Source organism: Sphaerodactylus townsendi, linkage group LG03, assembly GCF_021028975.2.
Source record: "Sphaerodactylus townsendi isolate TG3544 linkage group LG03, MPM_Stown_v2.3, whole genome shotgun sequence".
Lineage (NCBI taxonomy): Eukaryota > Metazoa > Chordata > Lepidosauria > Squamata > Sphaerodactylidae > Sphaerodactylus > Sphaerodactylus townsendi.
The window spans coordinates 13,417,551-13,438,587 of NC_059427.1; the positions used below are offsets into that span (position 1 = coordinate 13,417,551).

The 21,037-nt window shown below is 44.4% G+C and overlaps 2 protein-coding genes across 5 annotated transcripts in view; both read right to left on the reverse strand.

Moving 5' to 3' along the window:
- Positions 1-1,456, reverse strand: part of LOC125428895 (cytochrome P450 2K4-like) — a 31,617-nt gene extending 30,161 nt beyond the window's left edge. The window contains exon 1 of the mRNA XM_048489604.1: positions 1,227-1,456. Coding sequence (XP_048345561.1) covers positions 1,227-1,412 — 186 coding nt within the window. The 5' untranslated portion in view covers positions 1,413-1,456. The remainder of the gene's footprint in view (positions 1-1,226) is intronic.
- Positions 1,457-5,178: 3,722 nt separating this feature from the next.
- Positions 5,179-21,037, reverse strand: part of LOC125428749 (cytochrome P450 2K6-like) — a 51,074-nt gene continuing 35,215 nt past the window's right edge. For 2 of the 4 annotated variants that reach the window (XM_048489364.1, XM_048489362.1), the window contains exons 4-9: positions 17,569-17,729; positions 11,530-11,703; positions 11,226-11,367; positions 8,050-8,234; positions 7,029-7,170; positions 5,179-5,967 (exon numbers count right to left, since the gene is read on the reverse strand). In XM_048489364.1, coding sequence (XP_048345321.1) covers positions 5,780-5,967; positions 7,029-7,170; positions 8,050-8,234; positions 11,226-11,367; positions 11,530-11,703; positions 17,569-17,729 — 992 coding nt within the window. In that variant the 3' untranslated portion in view covers positions 5,179-5,779. The remainder of the gene's footprint in view (positions 5,968-7,028; positions 7,171-8,049; positions 8,235-11,225; positions 11,368-11,529; positions 11,704-17,568; positions 17,730-21,037) is intronic. The other 2 variants (XM_048489365.1, XM_048489363.1) reach the window with 2 other exon arrangements.

Below are 21,037 nucleotides of genomic sequence, written 5' to 3' on the forward strand. Positions count from 1 at the left end.
GGGGGATATGATTGAAGTCTATAAAATAATGCATGGGGTAGAAAATGTTGACAGAGAGAAATTTTTCTCTCTTTCTCACAATACTAGAACCAGGGGGCATACATTGAAAATGCTGGGGGGAAGAATTAGGACTAATAAAAGGAAACACTTCTTCACGCAACATGTGATTGGTGTTTGGAATATGCTGCCACAGGAGGTGGTGATGGCCACTAACCTGGATAGCTTTAAAATGGGCTTGGACAGATTTATGGAGGAGAAGTCGATTTATGGCTACCAATCTTGATCCTCTTTGATCTGAGATTGCAAATGCCTTAACAGACCAGGTGCTCGGGAGCAACAGCCGCAGAAGGCCCTTGCTTTCACCTCCTGCATGTGAGCTCCCAAAGGCACCTGGTGGGCCACTGCGAGTAGCAGAATGCTGGACTAGATGGACTCTGGTCTGATCCAGCTGGCTTGTTCTTATGTTCTTAAATCCTGGGGGGGAAGGGCTCAAGCCCCTCAGTCTCCCTGAAGATCACACCTATGCTCTGGAGTGGCTAGGAAGCCACTTTTGGGCAAAAGCGTTGGAGTTAGGTTCCTCGGCCTTGGCTTTGAATTTGACAGCCAGACTTCAGGAGTGGTGGAACTTATTTTCCGGGTTGACTAGAGCCCAGAAAGTGACTCTGCTGGGACATCTCTCTTCTGGAGTTTGTGAACAGACCTCAGAAATTAACAGTGCGATCTTAAACATTCTCCTTTCTAAGCTCACTGACTACAAATGGTCTCACAAGACCATAACTGTGTGTAAGGCGACACTGTCTTTAGACTCAAATTATTCTGGGTTATTTTCCTAAACAGTCCTCCGAGGCAGCTGTGGGTAGAATCCAACATGGATTTCTAGCCGTCATTTCTGGGTGTGATCAGAGTGGGAATAAACTTTGACCATATCTTGTTTTCCCAGGAAGGAATTATGCAACTGCTAGTCCTGCCAAACTTGATAACAGGCACGCAAAATGTCCCTCAGCAGCAATGGATTGAATAATATCCCACTACAAACTCCGTACTGCAGGGGAACTAGCAAAGAATTACAAAAGCAAGAAAAAAACATTTAAATGCAACATTTTTTATTTCACACACTGCAGCCAGTACTAGGGGCAGCACCGTTACAATCCCTTCTGCCCAACAAGATGATCAGCAGAAGGTGGGGATCTGCTACTGCCGCAGGAACCGCAACAACAAAGGTTTACCTTGCACATGGTCATGTAAGGCCTCTTCAGATCTAGGAGGTGGAGACTTCCAATAAACGGCAATGGTCTCGGTCCTGGGGGGAAATTTTGGCCGCTGCCCTTGCTGAAACTGCCCATTTTCCAAAGAAGAGTCACTGTAAGGACCAACAGGAAAAATATGGAAAGAGGATCCATCCAATCCATCATGTGCCAACAAGAGGTTTTCAGAAGTGATTACAAAGGCAGTCTGATCAAGGAGAGTCCGTGTCAGCTAGAGGCAGTACAATGAGTTATGCAAGTACTTAGTAGTTGCCCAAGCGATTACATCAGATATTGACTGTTTTCTTACTCTAGTGCAGGGATCGGCAACCTTTAACACACAAAGAGCCATTTGGACCTGTTTTCCATGGAAAATAAAACACTTGGAGCCGCAAATACTTTTTGACATCTAAAATGAAGATAATACTGTACATATTCTCATGCAGGGAGAAGTTCTCTTCTTTGGGGGCCATTTTTACCCATCAAAGCAAAAAAAGGGGGGGGGGTAAAAAGCCTGTTGTTTTGTACATGATTCAAATGACCAGTAATAGAACCCCCATTTCACACATTTCTCTTTTCTTGTGTTGAAAGACACTGATTATGCTCCCCCAAAAGAACCCCCTCAAATTCCACTTGGATGGTGGACCAAAATTGATGCCTTTAATGGGGTTGTCAACTTCCGAGGGGAGGGGGATGAACTTCCCCCCCCCCCCCCGAGAAAATGTCTGCCACGGAGGGTGGACTCGACAGCCATATTCCTCAGTGAGAATGCCCCCCCCCCCGGTCCCAAAAGCCACAGCTTCTGAGAATCTACCCCCAAATGTCCTGGGATTTGCTTGCTGGGAGTTGGCAACCTGCGACAACCATGGCTGAGGATGATCCTGGCCTTCCTCCCTTCCATGATCTTCAAGCTTACCTCCACTGGCTTACTCTGAAGTAAACCTTCCAAGAGCCACGTGCAAGGCTTTCCCCATGTGCTCCTGCCCTCCTTGGCAATGAAGAAACAAACAATTCCCACCCACCCCCGCCTCCCCATCAAACAGCCCCAACGAGTGGAACCTTGCAGGGCTGCAGGTAATAACTCCTTTAAAACCTGACATTGTATTTCTCACCTGGACTCAGCCAGGCTGCCATCCTCCAGGAAAGCCCCTGGAGCTCAATGGGGATGCTGGGGGATCTGCAACCCAAGGTGGCACTGCTGGGATCCCCCATGTGGTCCCGCCCCCCAAGAAGGACCTGGGGGAGGGGGAAATGAGGCCACCCAAAGCAGGGTCGACCCCTGACCCCCCCCCCATTCAAGGGGAGGCGGACTGAGGTTAAGATTGTGCTGAAAATCTACGCTCCTGCAACTTCCTCCTGTTTCCTGCCCTTCGCTGTTCACCTGATCAAGAAGATCCACCAGCGGTTCTCCGCACCCACCCTACACCGTCAACACCGGCATCAGCCAACCAGGCAGCTGGGACAGGGAAGCTGGAAGTGGCTTGGGATAGCGGTATCAGGCAGTGCCTTTCTAGGAACGGAGACTCTTTCCCATTAACCCTTAGGGCGACTCTCCGAAGGAGGCTGAGAGGACCCAAGCCACGCAGAGCCACAGTGCAAGGACAAAAGAGCTGCATGCGGCTCCGGAGCCATGGGTTGCAGACCCCTGCTCTAGTGAATCTGTTCCAGCTCACCTCTGCCACAGAAAGTCTCCTGGTTCCCAACTTCTTTTTCCATCCAGCCATTCAGATCCTTCCCTAACTGTATACCTTTTTTTGGGTGGTTGGCATCCACTGGCATATGGCCCGGACGGATGCCTTGGGTGTTGCTTGAGGGGGGCACCAGACAGCATCGATGCTCCACCCCACAAATATCCATCCAAGGACGCAGTGGAGTGAAAGTGGTAGGATTCTTATGTGGGAGTGATCATGTTCTCCTGGAGTTTGTTATACAGTGGAAAGGGGATGCTAATCATAGTCATACCCACAATCTAGATTTTAAGAAAGCAGATTTCAGTAAGCTTAGGAATCTACTGGGTGCGATTCTGTGGTAAAAAAAAAACTAAAAGAGAAGGGTGTACGTAGTGGCTGGGAGTTTCTTAAAAGTGAGATTCCTCGGTGGAAAGTTTTGGGGGAAAAAACCAAAAGTTGACTGATCAGGTAGAAGAATTTAATATATAGATATGTAGTTTAAGAGAGGTGGTAAATATAATTCCACCCTACTTTTGAAATATTTACGTGAACACCAAACAAAGTTATTGGAATTTAAGTAATTGGTTTACCTTTGGCATCATTGTTAAAGATACCCTGTAGGTGGGTATTAACATAATGGTTGAGTGATTTCATAAGAATCATGGAGTTGGAAGAGACCACAAGGGCCATCAAGTCCAACCCCTGCAATCAGGAACACACAAACCAAGCACTCTGTAAGGAATCAGCAAAGTCCAGACCAACAGTAACTTTTAAAAGCTCTTTATTGACTGGCAATCATGATCTTCTACAGACAATGCGGAATCTGACCAGACTCTCCCAAGCAGCCGCTTTTACGGGCAGACGTTTTCCCACGGAAACCCCAACCCAAAACAACCCTGTTTTCCCATCCCACTATTCCCACCATGAGACAGATTCACACAGAACAGAAGCCAGTAATGGCAAGCACGCAGCAAGGTTAAGGAAGAGATAAAGATGGGTCTGGGCACGACGCCCAGATGGAGGAATGTAGACCCAAGGTTGAATCAGGCTGCTAGCAAACCGAAACAACCTGACAGATGGCCATCCAGTCTCACTTTACAAATCTCCAAAGGAGACTTTACTCACCCCATACATTCCTGTGATCACAATTCCCAACCTTCCAAACCAGGCCAGACCCCAGCAAACTAGTACGCCTCCCTTCAACTACCAGCAATTGTAACCATCCTTCAAACATATATTTCACCCTGACATTGCACATGCCCACAACTGGTACTCTATTTCCTTGATAGTCAGTTAGTAGTACATCACAAGATCTAATATTCAAATTGGCAGACTGGTAGAATGTTTTATGTGTGTCACATGAGACAATGGAAAATGCTGAACTGGAATCCACTTCCATCGCACAAGGGACATCCTGTATCCTCACGGTCACTGTCAGCTTTCTCTGGATCACTGGTTGCACATGGTTAGAGTCCTACTCCTTGAATCCGAAAAGGAGCAAAATGTGGAAGAGAAAACCACAACTGCAACACCTCCTCCTAATGTGCAAGAAACCAAGAGAGTTCCCAGATTGCTCTCTGGCATCCATGCACGGAGAGGGGACCCACCCACTCAGCATCACAGACATGATGGTCTGCAGCTCTATGTCCCTCTCCCAACCCAATTACTGGCTTCCACTGCTGTAATCCGCTCCGTTTTTCTTTGAGCAGTGGAGGATATGAAATCCATCTAAGACAGATACTGATTCCACCAGAACTTCTGTTCATAACATAAGTAACTTGAACTGACTGTTGTTGCTTAGATTAGTGGTTCTCAACCAGTGGTCCTTGTAGACCAAAGATATGCAAAATTAGTCTAGATGGGACCCAGGGTTTTCGTAATGATTACTAGAAAATTGTCCTCCCTGAATCTCCACGACCAGAAAATTGTCATGTGCCATATACTGCCAACTCCACCTGCCACAGATCATCTACCTTTGGGCATGGTAATGGAAACTGTGGACACTGTGTTTCTCCTATTTCCCCCACTTCCCTTGCATACAACCAAATTTACCCCTAACAAAATTGCTGCAATATCCCCCCCCCAAAAAAAAAGAATGGTGGCTGGAAAAAGGGGGGGACATAGAAACTGGGTGTGGGGGAAGACAAAACAGCATACTGAATTTCTGGCAGAACTTTGGGTCTCCTGTCTCATTCAGTGAGCTGCAATCATCTATATTTATCAGACTACTTAAAGCAATATAACCACTCACATGGATTCCAGAATGAGGTGAACAGATAAGCAAATCTATTGGTTCTAGTGATTCATGAGGCAATTTTGTTTTATTGAAAAACACTAGCATTCAAACCACATCAATAAGTGCATAGATTTCTTTTCTGTTGCTGGCACTCACTTGTAAGTAGATGTTAAGTTTAGTACAAGTTGGTTTGTGTGTTGATCCAAAGACATCAATAATGCGTAAATACAAGAAAAGACAGCAGACACAATTATTATTCCTTTTTCTATGTATATCAAAACAAACAAGAGCTGAGGTCCAAATGTCATAGAGCTACTTTATGGGGCTTGGCAGATAGACACAGAGGATCTCCATAGATCATGATTATGAGTTGGATCCAACCAACTTTTGAACTAGTAAAAAATGGGCCCATTCTGAACATTCAAAAGCGTATGCTGGACATCATGGGACATGCATGGACAAAAGCCTAAAGGGACTGAAAAAGTACTAAACCAGACTGAGTGAAAAAGCTGGCAGGATGTAATCTTACGAGCTGATTCCTCCAAGGCTATTGTCCTGAAAAGTCTTCAGCAGAAAAAAGGTGCAGAAAAGACTGAAGATGCACACATAGAAAATAAGCAAGATGAATGTTAAGAGCGTGACGAAGCACAGCACTTGTAAGGTACTGGAGGTGTCGTGAACCCAACTAATGGCATGAAGTCCAGGTCTTCTTTAGACATTCCGGGGGCAGGCTGGAAAGTGAATCTCTGGAGGAGACTTGTAAAGAACAAGAAGAGCTCCATTTTGGCCAGGGTTTCCCCAGCACATATTCTTCGACCTGTGACAATGAAAATGGAACACCAAGAAAGTCAAAGTTACCGATTATCTCTTTTTGTGTTTTCTACCGACCATGGAATAAGTGCCCCTACTGGTGTCCTCGCCACTGCGTCAAAAACAACAGAGTCCAGTTGGTGTAAATGGAAACGCAGCTGCCCCGGGGCATTCGCATGGCTGGGCGTCCAGTTGACAGCGAGCGATTCGGCAGGGCTGCGAGGCTTTGCACAGAGGTGTGGCGGAGTTTTTTTGCTGGTCGTTCATTCCTGCATAGTTAGAATGCACACGTGTACCCCAGTGGCGGGATTCAGCAAGTTCGCACCACTTCAGCAGAACCGGTTGTTAAAATGGTGCTTGTAAACAACCCGATGTTAAATTATTTTAACAACCTGATGTGCCACCACAGCCGTGTTGACATCCTGCAAGACCCCGATACAACCCTGTGCAACCACAGCTGGAACAGAAGCACTTCCTGCCCGACTGTCCACTCGGTACCAGTTGCAGACCAGTATTTTTTTAAAAGACTTGCTCATTTAGTGATTCGTTTTGGGGAAAATAGGACATTGCATCTTTGCAGCAGCAGCAGCTAAAGGGTCCCCCCCCCCAGGTGTTTTTACTGTCCTCACACTGCTGTTTTTGGCCCGTGCGGAGTCGGCCAAAAGAAGAAGAAGAAGAAGAAGAGTTTGGATTTATATCCCCCCTTTCTCTCCTGCAAGAGTTGCTATGAAAAGATGAAACAGACAATGTTTGTTGTCCTAAGCATGTCTACTCAAAATCCTATGCAACAAAATTTACTCTCAGGAAATAATTCTAAGGAATCCATTGCTAGGAACAATGTCAGTATTATTCTTACTGAGAGAGAACACTATTGATGAAAGAATAATGAATGCTCAGTGAAAGTTCTCATATCATACCAAAAAAGTCATAGAGTGTTCAAAGTTGTAGACATTTTGGTTCAGCAAAGTGAGAGATGGCCACCAGTGACAGTATTCTTCCCAATAAATGTGTTTAGGACTTGCGCACCTCATCTATTAACTAAGCCCACAGATTTCTAATAGTAGATACCTGCAGAGAAAGGCATGAATGCGTCCCTCTTTACAAATTTTCCATCAGAGTCCAGAAAGTGCTCTGGGTAGAATTTAAGTGGTTTCTCCCATTGAGTTTCATCTTGCAGCACAGAGCACAGCAACGGGAGGATATAAGTTCCCTGCAAAAACAAAGCAAAATCATTGAAGAGAATGAAGATCTTTTCTGTCAGTCAAAACTTGTACTTCTTATAGCCAAAGGCCATTACAATATGAAAATTTCATAAATAAAAACAGAAGCAAAGAAATCCAACACATGATCAAATAATAAATAAAATGTAACTGATTATATAAAATGTGTGTGAAAATGAGAATTCTTACCCACCAAAGGCTAACGTGCCATTAACGTACTGTGGGAGTTTGGCCCGGATTTTCTTAGCAGTCAGGGTAAACAACATCACATTATAAGTAATTAAGAAATTTGTATGTGATAACAAATAGACCAATTTGTCTGGACCAGATGGAAGATTTTGACCTATTAATAATTTATCCAAAAATTTACATCTTGGCTCTAAATACAAAGGAATATAAAATGAGACACTATGCCCACTGGCAGCAATGGTGTTACAAAGGTATTACAAAGGAGATAAAGTGCAGTGCAATTTTAATACTTTGACATTACTTAATATAAACGCGTGGAATTGCATATCATCAAAACATTACATCAAAACATTGCCGAAAAACGGCGGCCTTTCACCCGCGGCAAAAGAGAGGATATTTTAATTTTGTCAACAATCGGGACGTCTCCCAACTTTTCGAGATGGTAATTTCTAAAAAGGAGTATAAGCAGTGTACAGATAGCAACCATTTTTGTCTGTACAAAAGTTGCAGCACTTAATTGGCTCTCTACATGAGTCATGAACAGTCTGTTATCAAGTTGTTTCACGGCTTCAGCCACAAGGTTGTTTATTCTGGCTCCGACCAAAACGCAGTCCGCGGTTTATAAATTGCGTTTTCGCAAAACTTTTGTGAAGTTAATGCGAAGAAGTGAGACTGGTCACCTTGGGAATGGAGTAGCCTTTAAAAGAGACATCCACAGTTGTTGCATGTGGCAAGTTTGTTGGGATAATATTAGAAAACCTCTGGATTTCATGGATTACTGCATCCGTGTATGGCATTTTTGCACGATGTTCTGTCTGTGGCTGAGCAGACCCAATCACCCGTGCAATTTCTTCTTGGACTTTGCCTGAGAAAATAAAACATTTCTACAAAAATAAACTTCATGGTTCAAGCTGCATTTTCAAAAAAAGAAGTCGGCCAAATATTTAAGATAGCTTTAATCCAGTGTCTAGAACTGTGAATGACCAAGAAAGATCTTTCTGCAAACTTGAAAAGTGTCCCAAAAAGGGCCAAATTTGCAGAAAAATGTGAAATCTTTTTTAAAAATGTTGTGGGAAGGGGTTAAAAACCTTAAAATCACAAAATGAGTCACTGTAGCTTTAAGTAACAGATTATCTCAGTTGTAACTAGGCTTGATAAATACCCCAAAAATTCTGAAAAATTCAGATTTGGATTTATCTGGGCATAAAATTATCTGTATGCCCAAATAAAACAAATAACATATTCAGATATACCTGAAAATTCAGGTATATCTGAAAAAATTGTGTCTGAATTTTTTTTTATTTGGGGGGTGTTTTCTCACATTTTGGCCTTCAGGGGGTGCATTTTTAAAATTATCAACACCAGCTGGCTCTGTGGTAGAGGTTTCAATGGGAGGCACTCTAGTGGGGGTCTTGCTCTGGGTGGGGGCATTTCCTGCAGGACTGCTGGTGTGAGTCTCCTGAAAGGAAGCAGCCAAATCTGCTAAAGTTTGTGTGGGAGAGGAAAATGCTGTGGGCACCCAATTGAAGGTGAACCTGATGCCCACAGCATTTGCCCCTCCCACACAAACTTTAGCAAATTTGGCTGGTTCCTTTCAGGAGACTCACACCAGAAGCCCTGCAGGAAATGTCCCCACCCATTTTTCCCACCATAGAACTTGCTGAAGAGCCTGGCAGATTCTGGGGAATTTCTGAGTGTGTAAGCACTCGCTGCACATTTTTAAAGATAGAGGCACCAAACTTTCAAGGTGGCTCCAAGAGGCCTCCTGGTAATAGGATCCAAGCTTGGTGAGCTTTGCTTCTTGGGATGGGGGGCATGAGTTGGGAAAGTTCTGAGAGAACTCAGCCAGCAGGCTTCATGTGCAAGAGCAGGGAAACAAAATAAGCCTTTTGGGGGCCCATAAAATTGAACCCCCAGAAGGAAAGTTCACCAAGCTTGGATACTATTACCAAGAGGACCTCCTGGAGCCACCTTGAAAGTCTGGCGCCTCTATCTTCAAAAATGTGCAGCCTGCTTACACACTCAGAAATTCCCCATTGGCTACAATGGAACCAAGGCACTGCAGAACAAAGAATCTTTGGCAAATTTATTGGGGTGCCTGTCAGGGGTGAACTTTTAAACCAAAATTTAAGGATATCACCCAGTGACTACTCTTATGATACCACTCAAGTTATGTGAAGTTAGGTTCAGGGGGGCCAAGGTTATGGACCCTCAAACGGGTAGCCCCCATCTCCTGTTAGCTCCCACTGGAAACAATGGAGGATGGGGGCACCCCTTTTGGGGGTCCATAACTTTAGCCCCCCTAAACCAAACTTCACCAAACTCAAGTGGTATCAGCAGGACAGTCTCTGGGTGATACTCTGAAATTATGGTGCCGATAGCTTTAAAAATGTGCCCCCTGCAGGCTTAAACGTAAAAACACCACAAATACAAAAAAAAAGCTTGAATACCTTGCATTTGGATTCATTCATATTTGGGCAAGACATACTCAGACAATTTTTTTCCCAATTTTATGCCCAAATTCGCCACGATTCAGCCCGAATCTGGTATTTGTTTCATCTGAATCTCCAACCCTAGTTGTAACTAGGCAACCACAGCGTTCTAAGACTTGGTTCTGTCACAGAAAACAAAAGGAAGCAGGCAGAGCTCTTTCAAGGCCTAATTTTGGGGTTAGGGTTATGAGCTCCCGGTTCAGAAATTCCTGGAGCATTTGTGGTGGGGTCTAAGGAGGGTAGGTTTGGGGTAGGGGAGACGCCTCAGCTGAATATAAAGCCACAGAGTTCAACCACCCAAAGCAGTTATTTTCTCCATGGAGACAGATCTCTATAGTCTGGAGTTCAGTTGTAATTCTGGGAGACCCCCAAGTCCCAGCTGGAGATTGGCAACCCAAGGCCTGAAAGTGACTTCTGGGTAAATTACTAGCATCTGACTTCCATGACTCAACTGTGCTACTGTTCAACACAGACTATCGTACAAAAGCCAGTATGTTGTAGCAATTAGAGCTTCAGAGAAGGGTCTGGGACCGTGGTGGCGAACCTTTGGCACTCCAGATGTTATGGACTACAATTCCCATCAGCCCAATTGGCCATGCTGGAAGGGGCTGATGGGAATTGTAGTCCATAACATCTGGAGTGCCAAAGGTTCGCCACGGTCCAGATTCAAATTCCCATCTTGTTGTGGAAGCTCACTGGGTGATTTTGGTCCAGTCATATACTTCGACTGTAACCCACCTCACAGGGTTATAATGCAGATAAAAAAAGAAGAGGAGAAAAATGTAAGCCGCTTCAACCCCTGCTGTGGAGAAAATTGGGGTAAAAAAGTAAATGAATAATAAATATAATTAAATATGGGAGGCAAAGTCATTTGATAAATAGTAGAGAAGGAGGCAGGAAAAAGATAAGGACATGCCAGGAGGGTGGAAAGAGGAAATAGTGTAGCGAGGGGAAATATGGGGGAAATGGAGGTGCCACTTCACAAGTCTTTGAGGGTTTCCTATGATGGAAGTGGGCCTGGCCCAATAGCTGGCATTACACCACTGGGTCACACTGCTTTTAGGTAGAGGCTATCCTGGTGGGGTTAGCATGGAAGCTGAAGTCAGAGAGGTAGATAAAGGGATATGAGTGTGAAGGAGATACAGTTGGCAACTTCAGATTGGGAACACCTGGAGATTTGTAGGCAGTTGGAGCAGGGGAGAGACTACAGAAGAGTATAATTCTGTAGACACCCTCCAATGCAGCTATTTCCTCCACGGGAATTAAGGTTTGCAAACCTCCAGGTGAGGACTGGAGGTCACTGTCCTAGAATGACAACTGCCCTCCAGACGAGATCAGTTTCTCTACTGAAGGAAAACACTCACTCTGAATTTCAGGGTACTTCATCATTAACAGCAGGCCCCAGCGTAGTGTTGTTGAAGTGGTCTCCGTGCCGGCAGCGAATAAGTTACCAACCAGACTCTGAAGGTTTTCATTATGGAAAAACCCATTAGTCTGGGTCTTCTCCTATGGCAAGAAAAAGAGAGCATTGCTAAATAAGGGAAAGATATGCAAGAGAAGAAAACGTTTGCAGGCAACCACACTGATCCAAAGCAAAATTCAAAAACAAAAGCCACGTAATACAACCGTTCACCTGCAGCTTCTGATATGTTTAAAAGACGGTGTCACCTCTTGCTGCCGAATTAAGAAAGAATCAATCAAGTTTCTCTGGTCGTTTGCATCCAGTTCTTTAAGGGATTCTATGAAGGTGGCCTGTATGAAGGCATACAGCTCATCTCTGTTATTCAGGATAGTCTTGCGAGCTCCAAACAGGAAGCCCAGGGCAGGAAACATGTTATACAGCTAAAGGAATAAAATACGAGTAAGAAAAAAAAAGATTACTGATAGTTCTCAGGCAGCAATCTAAAGTATTTTTGTACCAATACCTTTGCTCATTTTCTACAAAGGAGTCATCAATGACATAAAAATATGCCACATTATCCCCTTCGGGGATAGGGCGGTATACTAAATTTAATAAATACTAATACTAATAATACTAATAATACTAATAATACTAATACTAATAGTAGTAGTAGTAGTAGTAGTAGTAGTATAATAATAATAATAATAATAGGTACTCCAAAGTGGAAAATCAGACTGAGAAGAAAAATCAGCAAACTACGATCGGATGCCAGCAAACTGAAAAGTATGAAGGAGAAGAAGCTGAAAAATGACAAAATCAAGGCAGACCTAGTTAAGAGGTACCACCTGGACAAGAGGAAACTCAATGAGGCAATAGAGGAAACTCAATAGAGGAAACTCAATGAGGCAATAGAGGTGGTCAAACAACAGCTGGTGGCAGTTTCAAAGAAGATTGCAAGATTCGAAGCAAGGGTTGCTCAATTCAAGCAGAATCAACTTTTCTACTCCAACCAGAAACGATTCTACCAGAATGTAAGTGGAGATGTGAAACGAAACACAGGAGAGCTAGACAGAGAACAAACTATTGAGTTCTGGAGAAAAATTTGGGACAGCCCAAAGAACTACAACCAAAATGCAAGTTGGGCCAAAGATGTGGAGGCTGAACTGAGTGTCATCATTGGACAACCTGGTAATAAATAACTAAAATGGTTGGAAAAAAACGAGCAAAAAAGGTGAAGAACTGGACGTCTCCAGGCAGTGATGAATTACATGGATTCTGGCTGAAGAAACTGACCAACTTGGTAATAAGAAATGCCCTAACAGTTGAATCAAGTGCTGCAAACAGGCCAAATTGAAGAATGGATGACAACAGGGAAAACTCTTTCTGATAATGAAAGACCAAGAAAAGGGAGCAATCTCTAGCAATTACAGACCAATCAATTTGCCTACCAACAACCTTTAAGCTTTTTACTGGCATATTAGCTGATGCAATACAAGACCACCTGGAAGGAGCAAAACACTGCCCCTAGAACAAAAAAAGGGAAACAAACGAAACAGTAGGGGAAAACAAAAGATCAACTGCTCACAGATAAAATGATCCCTGAGAATTGCAAAAAGAAGGGAAACCAACTTCTGTAATGTAGCTTGGATTGATTACAGGGAAAGTATCTGGGATTCACTGCCACACAGTTGGCCACTCTACGTCTGGAGATAATTGGAGTCAGTGAGAACATCAAGAAATTGGTCAAGAACGTAATGCACATCTTGGAAAACAGAATTAATAGTCAATGGAGCAGGAAAAGGGGAAGTCAACATCCGGCGGGGAATATTCCATGGAGACTCCTCTGTCCCCACTACTCTTCATCATTGCTATGATTCCGCTCTCTATAATCACCCTGAAGAAAACAGGTCAAGGATATCAGACAGTTAAGAAACTCACCAAAAATTTCACACCTTCTATACATGGGATGACCCAAAGCTCCCATGGAAAATCGCAAGCAGAGATTAAGTCACCACTGAACACAGTGAGAGTCTTTAGCACTGACATTGCAATGGACTTTGGACTTGGACAAGTGTGCAACTTTGAACCTCAGTAAAGGTAAACTTGCAACACAGCGAAGGTGTGAAATGCCAAATGCCATAGGAAATAAAGAGTTTTACCAGTGAAATGAAAGTTACAAATACTTGTATTAATGCAAGCAGAGAACATCAAGCATGCAGAAGTCAAAGGCGCAATTAGGGAAGGGAATATCTTAGGAAGGGTCAGAAAAATTTTGAAATCAAAGTTAAATGGAGGAAATACAATAAAGGCAATTAATACTTAAGCGGTGCCTGTAGTAATGCTACACTGTTGGTATAATTAACTGGACACAAGTCGAATTGGACATCCTGGACAGAAAATATGGTACTATGACCATCAATCGAAAGCACTGCATCCAAGAAGTGATGTAGACAGACTCTACCTGGCAAGGTTGAAGGAGGAAGAGGACTGCTCCAGGTCAAGCAATCAGTAGAGGAAGAGAAAAGAGGTCTGGAAAGAATACATCCAAGAAAGTCACAGCCAGCATTGAAAGAAGTCCACAAGGCTGAGATGCTGAAAGCCAAAGAATCAAAAAAGAAGAGTATAGAGTCCAACAGTTTAAAACACGAAAGGAGCAGTGGCTAAACAAGCCACTCCATGGGCAGTACTTTAAGAACATTGAAGGGAAGGTTGACAGTAAGCAAACATGGGAGTGGCTCTTCCAGAAGGGGAACTCTAAAGAAGGAAACTGAAGGTCTGATTTTTGCTGTCTAGGAGCAAGCATTACGGACAAATGCAATAAAGACACGAATTGAAAAGTCCCACAATGACCCAAAGTGCTGCCTCTGCAAAGAGTGTGATGAAACCGTGGAGCACATCATCCGCCGCTGTAAGAAAATAGCCCAAACTGACTATCTCGAACGGGCCAATAATAAAGCTAGCAGCAATGGTGCACTGGAACCTTTGTAAAAAGTACGGCCTGCCCCAGTAAGACCTGGTAATGAAAGTGACAAGCTGTGAGAAGTCCACAGAAAATGAAGTTAGCAAAAATACTCTGGGACTTTAGGAATACAGACAGACAGACACCCAAGGCACACAACACCCCAGACATAACAGTGATAGAGAAGAAACATTAGTTTGGATTATCGATGTTACAGTGCCAGTTGGACAGCAGCGTAGAGGACAAAGAGCTGGAAAAGATCACAAAATACAAGGACCTACAAATTGAAGTCGAACGATTAGAAAAAAAAAAAAGAACAACAGTAATCCCACTAGTAGTCGGTGCTCTAGGAGGAATCGCAAGAAATCTTGAAAAACATCTGGAAAGCCTAAACTTGGACAGAACATCAGTCCACATGCTGCAGAAAGCGGCACGTCTAGGAACTGCACATATTCTTCGCAAATACCTCTAATATCCTAGGTCCTTGGTAAGGACCTCGATATTCAGAGATGAATTCCAGACACTTGTGCTGTGTTGTTATGTGTATAATAATAATAATAATAATAATAATAATAATAATAATAATAATAATAATAATAATAATAATAATAATAATAATAATAATAATAATAATAATAAAAATTGGAACATGCCCTGGGACCCGGCAGTTTTTGTGAGACTTTCTCATTGCCTACTCTACAAATGATGGTGAAGAAGAAGAGTTGGGATTTAGACCTCATTTTTCTTATCCATAAAGTGTCTCAAAGAGGCTTGCAAACTCCTTCCCTTACTTCCTCCACAAGACACCTAGCCCAAGGTCACCCAGTAAATTGCATGTGGAGGAGGGGAGTGGGAACCTGATAAGAGTCTGCTCTTCATGTGAAGGGGCGGAAATCAAACCTGGTTCTAGAGATTAGAGTCTGCTCATAACCATTTCACCACATTGAAGCATCACCACACTGAAGCAACTGAAGCAGAGTTAGATTTGGGTCCAGCAGCACTTCGGACACCAACAAGATTTTGGGAACGTAAGTTGTTGAGAGTCAAAACTCCCTTTGTCAGATATCTAATGAAAAGCCCAGAGTCAAGACACAATTCAAGCTACCAGAGGATCAGAGACAACAGATTATTAGAACATGACAGAATAAAAGTCAGGACAGAAACCAGGATCTGTAAGGAGAGTCCAGCACAGACAGAGGCTCATTCCGCACATGCAGAATAGTGCACTTTCAAACTGCTTTCAGTGCTCTTTGAAGCTGTGCGGAATAGCAAAATCCACTTGCAAACAGTTGAGAAAGTGGTTTGAAAACGCATTATTTTGCGTGTGCGGAAGGGGCCAGAAATACAGTCAAGAGCAGGCATGAATTCACAATCTGCCAGGCAGAAAAGGTAAATTATGAAGTCAAGCAAGCACAAGTTAACACAATCTTCACATCTCTCTCTCTCTTTCTTTCTCTCTCTCTCTCTCTCTCACTCTCTCCATCCCATTCCAGTCTTCATTGCATCGAACAATTAATACTTAGAGAATCTGCAATAGGAAAACTGAACTATAAGGACACTTTCGCACACACAGATTAATGCACTTTCAATCCACTTTCAATCCACTTTGCAGCTGGATTTTACTGTGCAAAATAGCCAAATCCACTCGCAAATAATTGTGAAAGTGCATTGAAAGTACATTATTCTGCATGTGCAAAAGTGCCCTAAGGGTGGTATGTTGGCCAGGTGCCTTCTCAGCACCTGAGAAGGCACCTGGGAACCCCACCCCCCCCACCCCGCTCCAACGTCAATTTGCACCTTTCAGTAGCAGCGGCCAAGTTGGTTTTTGTTATAGCATTGGTTGTGAATGGTCAACAAAACAATTTTAACGAATAACTGTGCTGGATTAGCTGCTATTACAGGGGAAGCATGGGGGACAAGAATAGGAATCTAAGGTAATTTTCTTTGCTTTCCCCTTCTCCTGTAGTGATTTTTCAATGCACACAAAGTTATCAAGTTTATTGGTCTCTAGTAGGGCTCGAAGGCTTAGTGGCTCTACTGATAAGGTATGTCGTATTGTCAGCTGGGCTCTTAATTGCTCGGAATCACTGGGGTGTTGTGTGTTTTCCAGGCTGTATGTCCGTGTTCCAGTAGCATTTTCTCCTGTCGTTTTGCTTATATCTGTGTCTGGCATCTTCAGAGGATCCTCTGAAGATGCCAGCCACAGATGCAGGTGAAACCTCAGGAGAAAATGCTACTAGAACACAGCCATACAGCCCGAAAACCATGCAACACCCCAAGTTAAGGAATGTAACAAGCATTGGTTATTTGCAAGGGAAAGCAAAACTTCACTTTAAACCAGTGGTGGCGAACCTATGGCATGGGTGCCAGAGGTGGCACTCAGAGCCCTCTCTGTGGGCACTCATGCACAGAGTTCATCATGTGGGGGGGGTGGAAAATCACCCCCCCCCACACACACACACATACATCTAGGCTGGCCTGGGCATGATCCTTTACCTGGGAGTAAGCTCGGTTGCTGGCAATGGAGCTTGCTTCTGAGTAAACCCTCCTAGGATCGTGATTCACCCATTTGAAGCATTGCACGGTTGCTTCACCAAGCTTACTCCTGAGTAACGCATGCCTCGGAGCCAACCATTTTTTCTAAACTAAAACCTCAGTATTCAGGTTAAATTGCCATGTTGGCACTTTGCGATAAATAAGTGGGTTTTGGGTTGCAATTTGGGCACTCAGTCTCAAAAAGGTTCGCCATCACTGCTTTAAACAGTGTCACACATTCACACCTTTATTGGACTGACAGGCTGTTTCTGTGTGTATAGTGTAGCATCAGCATGGTGTAATGATGTAGCTGGCATGGTGTGTGCAGAGCCAGCATTGTATATTTATTTATTTTTATTTTATTTTATTTTATTAGGCTTATAGGCCGCCTTATCCCCGAAGGGCTGAAGGCGGCTCACAACATGGCTGTTGAATCAAACAGCAAATCAACACATAAAGACTAAAATCATTAAAACCTAAGCAGCAGTTTACAACAATAAAAGCTATAAATTAAACAGCCCGATTTATGGGTAAAATAGTGGTTAGTGGTTAAGAGTGGTAAACTCTAATCTAGAGAACAGGATTTGTTTCCCTGCTCCTATACATGAAGCCTGCTGGGTGACCTTGGCCTAGTGATAGTTCTCTTCAAACTCTCTTAGCCTCACCTACCTCACAAGTGTCTATTGTGGGGAAGGGAAGGTTCTGTGACTTCTTATAGGAGAGAAAGGCAGGGTACAAATCCAAACCCTTCTTCAGCTTATATATGTGTGTGTGAAAGAGAGAGAGAGAGAATTTAAAATGAAAGAGTTACCTGAATTGAAGGGCTTCCAGCAAGTCGAATATTTTCATTCACCAATTTCAGCAGTCTTATAAATGTGGAATCATTATATTCAAATCGTTTGCCAAGTAATATTGATACTATAATATTGGAAACGGCACCATTCATAATTGCAGTGTTCTCAAATGGTTTTCCTACACAAATTAAAAAGAAGGGAATACTGAATTAGGAAAAAATGTTACTATTACTGTTGCCTTTCAATGGCTTAGGACCCCAGCAACAGCAGACACTCTGTGTGTGTGTGTGTGTGTGCGCGCGCGCGCGTGTGTGTGTGCGCGCATGTGTGAAGTGCCATTGAGTTGCTTCTGATTCATAGTAACCCTTCAAATTAATGACTTCAAAAATGTCCTGTTGTTAAAGCTTTTGCAAACTGAGGATCATGGCTTCCCTGATTGAGTCAATCCATCTTTTTCCTATTGCCTACCCCTTTTCCTAGCATTATTGTCTTTTCCAATTACTCGTCTTCTCATCATACGATCAAAATACAATAGCCACAGTCTGGTCATTTTAGCTTCTGTTCAGACTTGATTTTATCTAGAACTCGCTGGTTTGTCTTTTTGCCAGCCATGGTGCCTGTAAAACTCTCCTCCAACACCACATTTCAGGGTGTTTCTTCCTGTCAGCTTTCTTCACTGTCCAGCTTTCACAGCCATACATAGTAATGAGGAAAACTTCAGCATGAATTAACTTGATCTTGGTTGCCAGGAACACATCCTTACACTTAAGAATTTCTTCTAGCTCCTTCATGGCTGCATTTCCCAGTCTCAATCTCCAGATTTCTTGGTTGCAGTCTCCCTTTTGGTTGATGATGGAGCCAAGGAATAGAAAATCTTCAACAATTTCAATTTCCTCACTGTCAGCCTTAAAATTGAGTAAGTCCCCAATTGCCATTATTTTGTCTCCTGGATGTTCAGTTGTAGTCCTGCTTTGGCACTTGATGCTTCAGCCTCCAGCAGTAGTTTTTTCAAGTCTTCTCTGTATTCTGACAGCAATGTGGCAGAAAATCTGCATGTCTCCTGTTGTTAATGTTCCTTCCACACCTGACAGGGAGGCCGGGGAGAGCGGGAGGCCTGCGGCTGCAACAGGCAGTTCAGCTGGCAAGCAGCTCCTTGACGAGCAGCTCAGGTGCGGGTTGCAAGAGCCTTATAGCCCTGGCCTCCCTGTCAGGTGTAAGGGCCATCCTTGGGCCTTACAGGGAGGTGGGGGGGGCAGGAGGACTACAGATGTGGCAGGCAGCTCAGTCAGCGAGCTGTGCCCTGGCCTCCCTGTCAGCCCGCAGATGGCCCCCATGCCTGACAGGGAGGCCATGAGTACAGCTGGGCAGGAGGGGCGCAGGGGGCTGACACCCACCCATTGGCATGCAGTCAGAGAACCTGGCAAGGCTCTCGTGGAGGGCTTGGAGTGTTGACTGGTGAAATATGCCTCGCAGCTCCTCTGGCGCAGGGCGTGTGCTGCTTACCCATTGGTGGGGGAGGTGAGGAGGCGGCCCATTACGGGGACAGTCAAGATCAGTGGCAGCTGCCTGACTGCATGGGAGGATACCCCCCGGCACTTGGGGCCTGCCTGGCCGGGCCTCGGTGTACCTGCGCAGATGGCCTCGCAGGAGGAGGCAGAGGGAGGCCCAGTCGGGCTTCCCCTCCCAGGATGCGCGGTTTGTTCCCCAGCCAGCACACCAAACCGAGCTGTTGCCCCCCAGCAAAACTACTCGCTCCTTCTCGACAGAGGCATATCTAGGGGAAATGGAGCCGTGGGGGGGTTGGCAGAAAACTCAGCTTTTGCCCTGGACTCCATTTTTCCTAGATATGCCTCTGATTATAAGCAACAAGCATCTTTAAAACTGTCCTGATTGGCTGCTTCTGATTATAAGCATCACTTTACTCATGTGAGAAATTAATGCAATGGTCTGATAGAACAAGACACTATTTACTCTGATGTGTCGAACAGAAATAAAACCTAATCCAAGATTACTGATCGCTGCTTTTAAATTGTTTTAATGTATTTAAGGGTTATTGTATATATGTGTTTATGTTGTTCACCGCCCAGAGCCCTCCGGGGGTAGGGCGGTATACAAGACCCAATAATAAATAAATAAATAATAAAGAAGAAGCTAGATCTACTTTTCCCTGACCTTTCCCATAGCTCTGGTCGTTTCTCCACTTCTAAGATGGAGGTCAATACGCACCGGTTTCGTTTGCTTCAGCACCTTTTTAGTGCGGGTTCATGTTCCCCACTGCAGCTTCTGCCCCCTTGGTGCAATGAACGCGCAGCCACGCAGCAGCCACGCAGGACTCCCCACGATCCGCTCAGGGACTGTCCTGATTGGCTGCTGCGTTGTGCTGAGGTGGGAATTTTTTTATTTTTAAAAGGACAAATCAACATCTCCATGAATTGCTGAGGAATCCACGCATTGCTGAGGAATCCACGTCTATTTGAGCACACACAATATGCCCATGTGCACTCAAAACGACGTGCAGACGTGGATTTCCAGTGTTAAAAATAAAAACACAGGCTGTGGCCTAATTGGACGGATGGTTCTACGTCACCAGCAGCGGCAGGAAACTCAAACCCGGAGTCACCCCCTGGACTTCCCCACTGCTCCGTGCCCCAGGCGGGGTTTTCCAAAAGGTGCTCTTCCATCCAGGAACTGAGGGGAAAGGAGAGCGGCAGAATCGGGGTGGCTGCGTTGTCGCCACTGAGGTAGTGGGGAGTGCTGCTGGCCCCCGGGTTATTTGCCGCGAGTAGCCCACAACAAATGGTGAGTGGGGAAACAACCTCTGACTCTAGCTTTGATTTTTTTTTTCACTCCTCGTGCTTTGGGCAGACATTTTAAAATATTGTCAAATATATTTATCCCATTAAGTGGCAGTTCTCAGCCCATCTTGCAAGGCCTTAGTTCTTCTTAAGCATTAAGTATCACTTGAGGCAATAGGGGGATGGTGTGGAAATTGCCTCACAACCCACCCAATTTCATCTCTGCACAACCAGATGGCAAGGTGGCACTATGACTGTCATCGGGCCAGTCAAACAGCACTCTGCACAGATAGCAGCTTCAGAAAAAACCTGCTCTCCCAGAATTTAATTACATTTTCAGGTTTGTGCATCTATCCAAATAGGGTTAAATAGGGAGCCATGGGGGACTCAGACTGCTCGTGATATATACTTCTGTCATTACCATTAGAAACTGGTGGTGTGGGGTTGCTATACTTGAGATGGTTTGGACTAAGCAACGCAGTGCTTAGCAGCAGTGGCATAGGAGGTTAAGAGCTTGTGTATCTAATCTGGAGGAACCGGGTTTGATTCCCAGCTCTGCCGCCTGAGCTGTGGAGGCTTATCTGGGGAATTCAGATTAGCCTGTACACTCCCACACACGCCCGCTGGGTGACCTTGGACTAGTCACAGCTTCTGGGAGCTCTCTCAGCCCCACCTACCTCACAGGGTGTTT